This window comes from Aythya marila (assembly GCF_965140915.1).
Source record: "Aythya marila genome assembly, chromosome: 24".
NCBI classification, from domain to species: domain Eukaryota; kingdom Metazoa; phylum Chordata; class Aves; order Anseriformes; family Anatidae; genus Aythya; species Aythya marila.
This window is the reverse complement of record NC_139065.1, coordinates 2,304,182-2,318,468: the sequence shown is the minus strand read 5'-3', so window position 1 is coordinate 2,318,468 and position 14,287 is coordinate 2,304,182. Positions and strand designations below refer to the sequence as shown.

General features: G+C 42.7%; 1 protein-coding gene across 2 annotated transcripts; it reads right to left on the bottom strand.

Moving 5' to 3' along the window:
• Window positions 1-204: 204 nt before the first annotated feature.
• Window positions 205-14,160, bottom strand: NUCKS1 (nuclear casein kinase and cyclin dependent kinase substrate 1). Of its 2 annotated transcripts, none has more exons than XM_082778513.1 (8): window positions 13,826-14,160; window positions 6,925-6,974; window positions 5,770-5,875; window positions 3,383-3,438; window positions 2,903-3,052; window positions 2,059-2,211; window positions 1,151-1,300; window positions 205-460 (listed from the first exon to the last, which is right to left on the bottom strand). In XM_082778513.1, the coding sequence occupies exons 1-8, from the start codon at window positions 13,840-13,842 to the stop codon at window positions 261-263; spliced, it is 882 nt and encodes a 293-aa protein (XP_082634639.1). In that variant the 5' UTR covers window positions 13,843-14,160; the 3' UTR covers window positions 205-260. The 2 variants fall into 2 exon arrangements, with proteins under 2 accessions (XP_082634639.1, XP_082634640.1); XM_082778514.1 differs by having other exon boundaries at window positions 1,151-1,297; window positions 13,826-14,157.
• Window positions 14,161-14,287: the final 127 nt, after the last annotated feature.

Genomic DNA, 14,287 nt, shown 5'->3' with positions numbered 1-14,287 from the left:
AAATGGCTTTCAGATTTGGTGGGGGGAGGGAGAACGGAATGGCCAACAGAGAACAGTGACTTCAAAATATTACTGTATAATGGTTTCCTCTTATTAAAAAAAGGATACACTGTATTAAACAGCTGAAAGTAAAGACAGCATTCAAAGCCCATGAGTCAAGCCACAGCCAAAACCGTGTTCTATCCCTAAGTATGTTTTCTTTCCTTTTTCTTTTTTCTTTTTTTTTTTTTTTTTTAAACAAAGATTTCCTCAACTGCCATTTAATCTTCACCAGAGGGTGCTTCATCTTCAGATCCCTCATCCCCTGACTTCTCTGGTGGAGGGCTGGCTGATTTTTTCTTTTCTGGGGGACTTTCAGGCTCTTCATCCTCTTCTTTGGGGGATGGGGTCTTTTCTTTTGTTGCCTTGGAAGCTGTGGGTCGGCCTGCCTTCCCTTTGCCTTTCACTGGACTGGGAGTCACTGAAAAAAAATAAAACGCTTATAAAAGTTATTATCGGCTACCAAGACAAGAAAGTGACATGGCTTCATACAAACAGCATTTAGAAGACATTACAGTAACAGGTTTCATTTTACTTCGACCAAACCACACACCGGGTGTTTTATACATTCCATTCAAAACTGAAGGGAATGAAAAGTTAGCTAACAGGACTTTAGAACCATCTAATTGCAAGTCCTGACTGGTTACTAGATATGATGTTATCAACTAGCATAGCTAGCCTCTTGTCAAACTAGTACAGATGCCACTACCTATGATTTTGAACTTCCTGCAGTAGCATATCAAGTTTTTCTTTGGTTCTAATTTCTCCACCTTCCTCCACCCTGAAAACATCGCAAAGACCAGGAGTCCCTGTCAAAGCCGCCAATTATATTATTTGGCCACAATGCACAAAAAGTCAGACTGCAGCCAATAGAAGTTTGTAATCTACACGGGTTTTGCCAATGAGACATAGATACTAACTCAACCTCTTCACTAAGCAAGAGTTAAAGCCACTTTGTGTTGCTTTAAATCATGGTAAGTTACTAGTTACATGACCTAGCCCTTCAACATTACGCGTTAATGCCTACCGACCCAAAATTTCCAGAGTCTTCTACCGCAGAAAAATGAATACTAGTCTCTAAAGCAAACTGCACAGCTCTTCTTAGACCCACCTGTAGCCTTTAGCCTGGGCTTAGGCATCTTCTTTTCTTTCCTCTCTGGCTTGGATTTCTTGGAGACCTTTTTATTTTTTTTCTTCGAACTGCCATAATCACTATCATCATCATCTTCCATGAGGAAGTCTTCATCGCTTCCTGAATCTTCTGAAACAAGAACAAAATTAAGCTTTGGAAGTCAAGGAAAGGAAGCAGAACAAACAGCTGATATACACGCCAGTTACACAGAGCAGTCAGAAGACCAAGACTCTGCGACCTTATGAGCTTCCACTTATCTGCTGTCTTAAGGAAACGTGACATACTGGTAGGGATAAAGTACTATAACAAAGCAGGAAAGTGTTTTGAGGACCTCAAAATATGCTCTAAGCAACCCATTCCAAAGTAAAAAGGATCTCCTGACAGGGAGAAGTTAAGTGATCTTTATGCAATGGTACTCTCACTCCTTTCTGAAATCCTGTTTCAATAACTTGAAATAGTGCAATTCATAATGCAATTCATTACATGCTAGGCTTATCTATTCTCATGAAAGAAACTGGCCTACGTTGATCAATCAAGGATAAAGTACTTTGACATCTTTCCAAAAGTAGCAGCAGTGCCTCAAAACTGATGGGATAGCAAGAAACATTAGGAAATAAGCAACCCTGAGGGAGCATTGTGAGACATACTGCTGCAAATTAAAAACAAAAGTTCTAGATGTCAAAAATGTAAACTTGGTCTGCTGGGCAAATATTCATTAACAAGGAAGTACCAAGAAGGACAAGTTGTGTTTTCATTGTCAAGTCAGAAACCAAACTGTGTTCCTTTTGTTGTTTGGCCTGACCCATAAACTTATGTTTGGTACTATACCTATGCCACACTGACTTCAACTTTTTATGACACGTGCCATTCCAATCCCAGTTACTCACTCTCCTGGAACTGTGCCTCATCATCCTCTTGTTCTTCTTCCTCACTACCCACATCATCCATAAGCATCTCTCGTTGTTTGGAAGCTGCTTTAGATGCTGCCTGTCTCTGCTGACGCACATTTTTGTGGTCTTCCTTCTCGTCCTCACTGTCCTCTGCAGCACAAAGTCACCATGTTATAACGAAGACACAAAACACAGGCCACCATATGTCTTCATCAGGTAGTGGGTGAGCAAGACAAAAGTCAAGTCCTTCATGAAAAAGCGAATCAAGGTGCTCAGTGAATAATTGAGCTGAGGAGAACACATTCAAGTCATCAAGTATGTTTCTGGAGTCATTCAACAATGACCAGTGCAGCATCTTCCACTGTAGAGAGTAGCAACCCTTTTTACTAGGGCGTAATTCCCCTGCCGTCAACGTTAACAGCCGTATCATTACTCACCAAGGAGAGCATTAAAGTACCTCTGAAGCAAAACATTATTTAAATCAGATCTATCACAAACTATGCTTAAAATGCACAACTATCACTACATGCCTAGAACACAGTAGCTCCTTACTGTGCAATCTGTAACTTGGTATTTTTAGCCACAATACTAAAGAACCTAAGAACTGTGAAAGCCCACAGCTGAAGAATTTTCTCCCTCTTAAAATTTAAGAGACATGATGAATTATTACCCTCTTCATACTACTTCATAAAATGTGTAATGAATGCATACACAGTGCAGAACTGCTGCAACACAATGTAGGGATTGAATGCATCAATCAATAATAATACTTATTGAATACTGCACTTATCATAATGACTTTCTCAAAAAATTAAAATAATCATAGCGATCATTTCTTTACCTGCAGGCCTTTTCCTGGATTTAGAGGCTCTCTTATTCTTGTCTGGTTTAGCCTTTTTTCCTTTTTTGCTTTTTTGAGAACTCTCATAGTCACTGTCAGCTTTGCCATCATCTGCTCCTAAGTCGTCATCTTCACTGCCAAAGTCTTCATCTGGAAGGAAAAAGTTAGAATATGAAGTTTCTTCTATCACTCTGTGAAATATTGATGAGAACCCCAGGGAGGAGATTAACCTACATCTATCTACCCGTGAAGACAATTTATGGCAGCATCATATTACACAAAACATATCTGTTATCCCAAACAAGAGCTGGAAGCAACAATCAGTAGAGGCAGCATCCAGCTTAAGACGAGTGGGTTAGAAGAGTGCTTCCCTCCCTAAACAAAGAACTCCTTTCCTATGTCAAATCCTACCCCCATAATTTCCTTAAAAACTGGTCTTTATTTTGAAGATAACATTACCAGTGCAACACAGTTAGTTACCTGCCGAGTGTGAATCATCTTTCTTGGTCTTCACATCTTTTTCTTCTGAATCCTCACTGAACAGGAAAGAAAGAGAGGTTTTAATTGGTACTTTAACCAGTCATTTGCTGTATGGGAAATAGAAATTTGAGAGCAAACTGATCTCTAAGCCAGGGATATGCACTTTTCCTGGACATTACGATGTTATATTTTAGCACTACTCAGAAGCATATGTAGTTATCACGGTTAGAAATTTCAAATTCCTAATCACGTATAAATTTCTGCAGTCAAGGGAATCAACCAGGAGATAAGGATGAGATGAACCATGCATTTTGGTCCAAAATCTACCGACAATTCAGACATCTTCCATTTTATAATTAGGATTTTGAAGTTTTATATGCTAATACATGGCTCAGTCTATAGATGGAGTAAAGTTTTATTCTGAATAGATTTACAGAATCATCACCTGTCTTCATCTCATTGTTTTCTTTGGAGTTCTTCCTTCTGCCTAACCAGTTACCTAGCACATAGTTGGTCTGTGAGCTCTCAGATGATCTGATCTCTGACAGACTTTCCCCAACCCCCTCTAGTGGTTTCAATCCTGATTAGAGGCTTCCACTATCAAGGAAGTACTAATGTTCCTGTTCTAATTCAAATCCCCATCATTTGTCACTACCACTGTCCAGAGGTGGTTTTCCAAGCAGCACGCTGTCAGAGAATAAGTGTTTTAAACAGGAATGGTGAATACTGTATCAAGGCCCGCTGATGTACAACATATGTTTCAGGAATGGTTGAGCTGCACATTCTGGCAAAGGTCAGGAAACAACAGACCGAGGCTTCGCTACGTTCAGGTTTGGCAGTTGGCACTGACACACGATATTTTTGAAGAATACTAATAGTTTAGATAACATGTTATACTATGGCCCCATAGGCCCATTTGTTTTCCGTCTCATGGAGAGAACCGTGGATTTCAAATCACTTAAACACGCACACTTGTGTCCCATTCAGGCCCTCTGCAATGTTTGTAATACAAACAGAAGTGTTCTTACTCAAATATCCCCAAAGCTATTTGGACATTATGGTCAACTACTTAGTTACTTTGGGAGCTCCCTAGCTCATTCTTTATACAATGTCACACCTACTAAAGTTTTTATTTCTAGCATTACAGGCATTTGCGAGCACTTCTGTGGCAGACTGACCTCTAGAATTCATGTAAGTGCTGCATGAGCAGAAATATACACTGGCCTATGCAAACTGTGCCAATCTGTCAAGAAATGAATGAACTAGATTTATCCAGAAATGTAGGCAGATGTCAGAAGTACTTGCATAACATCAGCTTTGCATTAGATTTCTATCCATCAGTTGTGTCAAAACAGTGTAACACACATTTGAAGTGGCAACAGGAAACAATCGCTTGGCTTTTCCTTCCTGGAAACAGTTCCAAGATTAAAAAAAACACAAAACAATGTTCACATCTTCAGGGCAATTAAAAGCTGGGGTGAAAATTGCCTGTCCCTCTCAGTTCACAACAGTGAGGAACCCATTCAAACATTCATTCAGCTTTCACCTTACAGCACAGGAGCATAAGGAAAAAGGCAGAGAGAAACCTCCGAAGCATACCCTCTGGCAAGTTTTCTACATTCCACCAAACGATCCAAGACAGTTAAGAAATACCTTGGGTTTGTACAGTAAGAACCAGCTGGCAGACCCTCCGTGTTGATGTCTGTCATGAAAGCAATTTATTTAATAGGCCTGTTTTTATCACCTTTAAGGCAACCATTTGCTGATCATAGTTACTGGGAAATGTTAGATGCCTTCACTCTAATAGTGAAAGTCTTTCCTGTAGTAGGACATCACTTACAATTCACTCATTTGACATTGTCAGAGCAACTCGGTTATCAAAACAAGATGGTTTCTGAATTTGACAAAACAGGAAATGAAAAACAAAGAACCACAAAACTAACAAATGGCCCCTACTACTGCTGCCACTGTACTCACCCCATTTAATCTTTAACCAGAGGAACGCTGTGAGCATACCAAAAAAAACATGGAAAATTAAATGCATCTAGCCACTGTCTTACCTGGATAATTGTACCAGTTACCAATTTTTGTAACTCATTCCTCTTTGCCATTCCTACTGCCTAGATCTGGAAAGCGCCTTTATTTTTTATTTTTTTTTTTAATGCCAAAGCAGTAGTGACAAGTACTTTACACATGATTTCCCTGCCAACTCAAATAAGAACGAACCACCTCAATGTCCAAGCTGGTTATGCAAGCTTTGTGATTGAGAGCTCTTACACTGCAGGCTCTGAATTGCACTTACAATCACTCCTCTCAGAAGATACTGCTCCCCACGTGCAAGACAAGGTTTGCAGGCATGTTCTTAACAGATGAAGTGATTCTTTTACCTGTCCTCCTGAGAATTCTTTCCAGATCGCCTCTTGTTTTTAGCCTCCCGGGGAGACGAACGGATTTTCTTGGATGGGGGACCTGAATCTCTTCCATAATCTTCATCTGGATAGGACAGCAGAAAATGGTTTTGAATCAAACCCTTAGCTCCCAGCAAATTGACTCAGCTCCACAGCAAAATGACTTCTTCCGTTATATTTTAAATGGACCGTTTCAGGCATATCAAAAAGTAGCCCTTAAAAAAAATAATCACAGATCTTAAAAGAAAACTTTACAAAAAGTCCTGTCTTAAACTAGTGATTTACCTTTTCTTCCAGCAGCAGCATAATAAAAATGCTGAGCGCAATCAAGTCTGAAACGTACCAAAATGCCTCACAAGAGACAGTATCTTAATTTTACAGCTAGTTAGAAATACAAAGTTATTAAGAAAACCTATTCACAATTGACATTTGTACTTATCTCTCTATGCTTTTAACAACAAGAAGTTTATTTACTGTCCTCTGATGGGAACAGTATATCATCACAGAGCAATTTACGGTGTAAGTTTTTACAGCTATTATACAATACAAGTAACAGGACTGCAATTAAGAGCTATGCATATTTGTTTCCATTAATTATCAATGTAATCTCCCTTAGGAAACAGTAGCAGTATGTCTATTTTCTAAGAACATAAAACGTATTCCATATGGCTTCCAGAAATATTTCATTAATTCACGCAGAACAGAATATACAAAGATTATTTTTTTTGGTGCAATTCACAAAAATGCCTGACATTATGGAATTAACTAAAGTCCACTAAATAAACTGAAAACATATTTTACTTTAGAAAAAAAAAAAGAAGTGGCATCAGGGGGATTTTGCCACAGAACATAACATAGACCAAGGAAGGATACAGTTGCTGCCAACAGCCTAAAGGCACTACAACAATGCAAGCATTAAATAATAAGATTTGTATCACCATTGTTTGTTTAATACAAAACATACGAGAATCATTATATTTTCAAATGTTCATTAACAGTTCAGAGACTGAAGAGCAGAAACTCTTTAGAATTTAGGTTAAAGATGTGACTAGAAGCAACACAATTAATATGCAAAGCCAAAAATGAACAGCTGTAGCCCAAGGATGTTATATTGTTAAGAACAAAGTCACTTACCAGCATCATCTGATTCCTGAAACTGGGAGTAATCGACCACCTTCCTGTTCCTGTTAAAATGAAGGGAATACATAAATCAGCAATTCATACTCTAAGGTACAAAAGCTTTCTTAAAGTAAGAAGAAAGTACCACATTCTTGTTTCCAGTGCAGGATTTGTAGCCCAAACACCTCCCAAGAAGACTTATTTACGTAAGCCATCTACACCTTTGAAGTCTCAAAAGAAAACATGGTATATCCGAGCATTTTCCTAGGGACCTATCATAGCAGACTGAATTATAGTCTAAGAAGTGAAAGGTGATTGTTGATAAGCAGCACTCTTACAGCTCATGACTGCAGTGACAAGTTATGCGATTCTTTCATTACTAAAACTACACATGTATCATTGTTCCAACTACAGAGAAAACACACTTTAAAAGCTATTTCCAAAGATTAAAAAGCATTTTAAAAAAGCAGCACCCAAAGATTAAAGATGCATTTAAAGAATGCATCGGCCTCAACTTTCTTAAGACAGAGCTCCCCCTCACACCCTGTTTCAAAGCTGTGCACAGACCCACACTTCTGTTTACTGCATCAGCAGCTTTGCTGCTCCCTAACCAAGCTGCCAGTCCCCCAGGTAACCAGGTGCCCTTAATAGGGTAAATACAACGGCCAATGATAGACAAAATCAGGCAACTACATAAGCAGCTATTACTGAAAGCAATGCCTCACTCACCAACAAACTTACTTGCACTTAGTATTTTAGGTTTCTGTAGTTGTTGGCTAGTTTTTCAGCACCCTTTGCTTTACTGACAAGTTTTAACTGCCCCCTGGTCCAGCTGCTCAGCACTACACTGCAGTTCCAGCTGGCAATGCGTGGGTCAGGGGCAGATTCCAAACACCCTCCTCTTCTGGAGGATGTGCAGAAGGAGAAAGAGCAGTTGAAGACAGAGATTAAGCCCTCCTTCCCCTGTCTCCGCTTTTGCTCTTTTTTTTTTTTTTTTGAAAACAATCCCTTTGACCCCAGCCCAGTGAAGAACTAAATTCTGCAGTCACCATCTCGTGAACTCGCTTTTACACACAGAAAAAGTTGGGCAAGTGTGAGGTGAAGCGACCTGCCCCTCAGCGCAGACTCAAGGATCGCTGCAAGCAGAAGCCAACACACGAACCACGACACCCTTCCCTTCTAAACAAGCCTGCTGAATTCCATGTGTACTTTGCAGAACTGCACTGCATTTTGGGATTAACATCACCCACTGCTGCTAAGACTGCCCAGCTGAATGATACGCAACAGCCATTGTTGTGTGCTGGCTGTTGATCAATTAGAAACCAATTAGAAGCCTCCCTCCTGTACAAGTACCTCTATTTATGGCTTACAGCAGCAGCCTTCAGAAGAGGAAGCTGCATAATTACTTTATTTCAAGCCTACATAAAGCCTCTTCAGCTCCAAACAACAATAAAAAAACACAGCTAACAAAAGAAGGCAAGACCAGGCATTCGACTTCCACACGTTGAATCCCATCCAAGCTCCAGGGTAAATGTGAGCAGAACAAAGTACAACAGCACCGTGTTACAGAGCACTGCCCGCTCACCAGCAGCCCCAGTTCAGTACTACACAGACTCCAAAAGGCTCACCGTGGTGTACCACCTAGGTGAGGCCTCACACTCGGCCTCCTTTCCAACAGGAAGGTGTCCTGAAGACCATCTCCTGCCTGCAGGTGGAAAACTAACAGAAAATTCGGTTTATTTTGGTAAGCACCTGTCTTTCAGTGTTTCAGACATCACTATCAAGCAAAATGGGAATTGCAATATTGCCACCTTGCAGTACATTGGTCATACACAGCTTCATCTTCCTCATTTCTGTTAAAGGCCCATACTAAATCAAATACTAGAAGTGTGACACAGTCAGATATAACAACAAAAAAATCTGTCCTTCCTCTTTCTTAGCACTGTACCTTATCTGTTTTCAGCTGGAGAGCAAGTTCTGCTACGCTCTCATTGCCTGGCCTAGAGGAGCAGTACCATAGAGAAAAATCATTTGCAGGACAGAGTAGGGTGAAAGAAAGAAGGGATGCCTACACTGATATTACTGAACATAGAAATCTCTACGTCTTCCCACCAGAGCCAGAGAAGCTCACAAGAGCAGAACCATGAAACAAGAACTGCTCTTCCATCTGCCATTCTTCTCACTCTGCTCAGCATTCACCCCATTTAGATCTCCTTACATTTCTAACTGTGAACAGCACTGTTGTGCAATGCTTAATGGCTACAAGCATACAAAGACTGCCTCCTTCATTAAACCCAAGCAATAAAGACAGGTAAGTTCACCAGAGTTGAGATCCAAGGGGAAAAAAAAAAACAGAACACTTGCTGTTTTTTCAGTGAGGAGCATCTCTTTGCCCCTAGCAGACACTAAAATATGTTAAGGCAAGCAACTAGACAAGAATAAACAGCAAAATTCAGTTAGACTGAGCATAAAAAGACAGTCTAGTAGACATCTGGGATGGATATTGTTCAATCTGGTTTAAAACACATTGAAATTGTAAAATAACTCACTTGCTAATTCAGCTTAACACGTGAAGTGTGCATGCAAGGGAGATTGGGGGAGGAAAGGTACAGAGAGAAGTCCTGAGAGCTTACGTTTTGGTACCAGCTGACAGCTCTGTATTTCTGAAATAACAAGTAACTCATCCAGAAACCCACTGACATGTTACACTGGAAGCACTTGGTTAACTCAAGTAACACTCGAGTAATTTAATAAGAACTCAGAAGAGCACAGTAGTTCTTACAACTCATACTTGATGCTTATCAGAGTGAAATCAATTTTAAAATGATGAAAAGCAATATCATCACTCAAAAGGCTTGCTAAATACCTCCACAAGCGGTTAAGGATTGTATAGCATCTCTTCTTCGGCTAACAAGGTCCCTCAAACCATGTTTACGAGTTAACGTATCAGAATATAAAGTAATAATCAGTTAGAAAGCTTTTAAAAAAAGAAATAAAAGGGAATGTTTAGATCCCTGTGTATTTCCACAGGCAGTAAACCCCACAGTTTAAAGTCCAAGTTTAAAAAATTACATACACATCCTAATCAAAGCTTAGAGGAGTATTCAAAAAAGCGACTGACTGGGCTCACCATGCAGTGCAGAAGAGTGCTCAGGTCAAGTGATTATCAGCAGAAATAATCTGTTCTCTTACACAATTTGAGAAGTAGAATGAACGAGAGATTAAACGGTTGCTGAGGTTTTTGTTGTTTTAAACTCCAGCATGTAACTCTCCAACCAAGCATTTGTGGAAGGAGCTGTTGACCTTCCCTCTGGCCCAGGGCCTGGCACAGACACAGTTTCACTTTCTAATCCTCATTCCTGGGTAAAGCTGTCCTGCTCAACCAGCAACAGGCTACCAATAAATACTGCTGTTAAAAGCACTGCTCTGCTGCCTTCTTATACAGATAAGAAAAAGAGAGATAGGAAGTATTTCTTCTAGGTGTTTTCAAAGTTGTGCAAAACAAATAGGCGGTGCTAGACTCAGGCCTTAAATAAACAGACATTAACTTATAATTACGTATCAGAAGTTGAAACATCAAAGCCTAGTGACAGTTATGTACCTGAAGCACGTCGCTATGGTGTTAGTCTATTGAAAAATTGGCACAACTGTACTCAGACAGGACTCACCGACTAGAGGTTCCCAATTACAGAGGTCATTGTTTGGGTCTGGACTTGGTGTAACTCCAAACGTCTGTAAGACTAGGCACTGCTCATGGTATCTGCAGAATTTTTAGGGATACACATGACTTGAAACTCCGTAAAACAATTAAATGATTTATGCAGCAACAGTTTTAGCAGCTTTGCGCCCATCCTCCATCTGAACCTAACTACAAATGAGGAGATTTTAAAATACAATATAGAACTATTCTGATGCAAAGGGGAAAAAACAAAAGAAAAAAAAAAGAAAAAAGCCAATTCTGCAACCTGCACTGCTCCTGAAAAACTGATTTTTGTCATACTTTTCCCTTGCTCTTTGTTTCTCTTTAGGCTGAAAGTTCCCAGAGCAAGGCCATGCCTTTTTACTTATCTGCAAAGAATTTTGCTCATCCCTGGACGTTACCAGGCATCATTACTCAAGTCAAATGCCATCCCAAGGAAGTCTTCCTTTCCTGCTAACCCACGGAAGTTATCCAGAATCTTACCATTTACATTTTATGTTGCCCAGGTACAACAGTGGCAATAAAGCAAGTTATATTTAATAGATTTTTTTTTTCCCCACTGCAACTAAAGTTTCAAAGAGCCACCCTTCCACAGTAGTGCCAATGCAATACTGGAAGTTACTAATGAAGAGCTAAACACATAAAGCTATATGGCCTCGAAATACAGACAGATATCTGTTCTTAACTGGCTTCAATATTCAAACAAACAGAAAACCACTCTGATTTCAATACTTGCCCAGTTTCATTTTGCAGTGCCTGCAGGAGAGGAGCACCAGCAAGCAAAAGTGACCAGTACGGAGCAGCAAATGGGAACTCCTCCCAAATTCAGAGTCAAAATTCTCACTTAAAATACATTAATTGTTGCTGTGTATAAAAATGAGGGCTTGACATTATCTTACTTGTATTCAGAAGTAGATAAGGACATAGTAACGTAATCAGCAACTCTAAATGCTCATGGCAGCATTCCAGAAGTTAGCCACATGGTGCAGAAGTTCAGTAGCTGTAGGAAGTTCCTTTCCTTTTCACTACTTGCCATTTTCTAACAATAGTGCGGATACCATCATTATCCACCCAACAGTAGCCTAATTGCATAAAAAGTATTTGGTTCTGAATTAACACGAACAATAAACCTGCAAATACGTGGGTTTCGTTGCTACTTAATTACAAGAAACTGAATTCAACAACCAGACTCAGTCTTAAGACAGTCTTCTACTGATGAGCAGAAACTAGGGGTATCTGTCAAAGCCCTTTGTTTTAGCTGTGTATATATTCACTAGAAACTAGCAGACATATTAAATTAATTCAAAAAAGACCACCAAATCTGATTCTGATAGAGAACTTCTCACCAGACACCCTTATTATCAAGGAGATAATCAGGACAAAAAAGTTGTTGCATAATTTTAAAAGTTCTGGATTTTCATCTCTGATGAGTTCTCCAGTTCTCTGCTAGAAGTTCTCTACTTCTCCCAGCGCAGTAGCTTCTGAAGATTTACATTTTTCCCCTGAAAGCTACTAAATCCAGCTAGATAGTGGATTGCTCCAACTATTGCTGGCACGTGCCAGCAGGTATTGTGCTACTACAAGCACACACTGGACTTTGGCATGGAGTTCTGCTGTATGCCAGCGCCTGTCAACTGCGAGTAAGACAAGCCAGGTCTTTCACAACACTGCAGGATTTTACGGATTTCTTTAGTTTATAAAAGGTTGCTCACAAAGGTATGCGACAGCAGAAACCTTACAAACTATGCCTTTAAAGACACAACGCTCTCCTTACCTGTAGCAAGGCTCCAGTGCTGGCAAGTAAATCACCAGCAGACCGTACACTGAAGTGTCACAGTGAGCAGCAAAGTCACATCACCGCTGCATTTCAGCACACAGGCACTGCCATTCAACATCAGACCACTAGTCCATCTAGTCCAACGTCCTGGCTTACAAAAGGCCAAAAACTGATGCTTCAGAGCACGGTATGCACGGTGCTGTTCATCACCTTTTAGACCCGAGGTAATTCCCTAGGAGGGGAACTCGGAGCTTTATCCGCCCTTACTTTTGCATGCAGGAATACACTACTGGTTAAAAGAAGAAAAAAAAAGCTATAGAAAAACAACTGTTTCACTCATCAGCATGCCAAACCTCCTGATTGTGTGAAGCAGCCCTAAATCTCCATTTTAACTCTTACATATTAGAGGTATGACTTAAATCCAAAGTTACCACCGATACACGTGTACGTTTAAATAGGTAAGAGGCTCCAAGTATAACATAAGCCTTAGGACTGCAACAAGTGAACAGAGCCCACATTATGACACACCTTACCTCTTCTGCAAAGAGCATTTAAACCCCGAGCTGGCTCTCGGGGCTCTCCCCGGGGCTAAGCAAAGCCAAACACACTCCGGGCTCGGGGCACAGCAACTTCTGCACGCCACCACCGCTATCCAGCCCCAAACTCCAGGCACGGAGCTGCCGCCTCCTTCCTCCTCCTCCTCTTCCTCCTCCTCCTCCCGCAGCCCCCCAGCGGGCGGTGGGGCTGGGGGACAGCCCGAGGAGGAGGAGGAGAAGCAGGAGAAGAGGAGGAGAGGGAGCGGAGGACAGCAGCAGCAGCAGGAGGAGGAGGAGGAGGAGGAGAGGAGGCGGTGGCCGCCGCGGCTCCTCCCCTCAGCGTGGTCCAGGCGGCCCGCACAGCCCCGCTCCCCCTGCCCGCAGCCCCCGGCCCGCAGCCTCCGCCGAGCCCCGCGGCTCCGAAATGGCGCCGGCCCCAAGTGGGTCACGGCGAGAAATCCTTTTTTTTTTTTTTTTAATTAATTTATTTATTTTTCCCTTTTTAACCCCCCCCAACCGCAAAATGTGGGACGCCGCCCGCCGCGGGCCTCCCCTTTCCACAACCTCCCCCCACCACCACCGTCAGCAGCGCCCCTCGCCCGCGCCACCGAGCGATAATTGCCGATAAAGTTAAAAATAAATAAAAATAGGAGATGAAAAGGGGGGGGGGGGGGCGGCCTCCCTCTCAGCCCAGGCTGCAGCCTCCCGGCCTCGCCGTCCTGGGGCTGCGGCGGGGCCGGGCCGGGCCTGAGGCGAGGCGTGGGGCTGAGGGGGGGGGAATGAGGGAGAACGGGGAGGGGGGGGCCGGGCCCCGGAGGGCGGCGGCGGGAGGAGGAGGAGGAGGAGGAGGAGGAGGAGGAGGAGGGAGGCGGGAGCGGGGCCTCCGCGCCGCCAAGGACTCACCTGACAGGCCTCGACATTTTCCCCGGCGCTTCGGGCCCGGCCCGGGGGACGTCGCCCTCAGCCGAAGGGCAAAAAAAAAATAAAAAATGAAAAAAAAATAAAAATAAAAATAAACCAGAAAAACTAATAATAATTAAAAAAATAAAAATAAAATCACCCAAGCGGCCGCCGCTCGCTGCCTGCGGGCTCCGCGTACGCCCGTCCCCTCCCTCCCTGAAGCGGGAGCCCCGGGCCCAGCGCCTCAGGCCCAACGGTGCCGGAGCCGCCGCCGCCGCCTCTCTCTCAGCCCCCTCAGGGGGGAGCCGCCGGAGCCGCCGCCGTGCGTGGGCCGCGCGCCCCCGCCCCGCTCCCCGCCGCCGCCCGGCCCGGCCCCGCCGCCGCTCGCCGCTCCCCCCCGCAAAATGGTCGCGTTCGCACCGCCGAGAGGATGCGAGCGGGGGGGGGGGGGCGGCTCAGCCTACC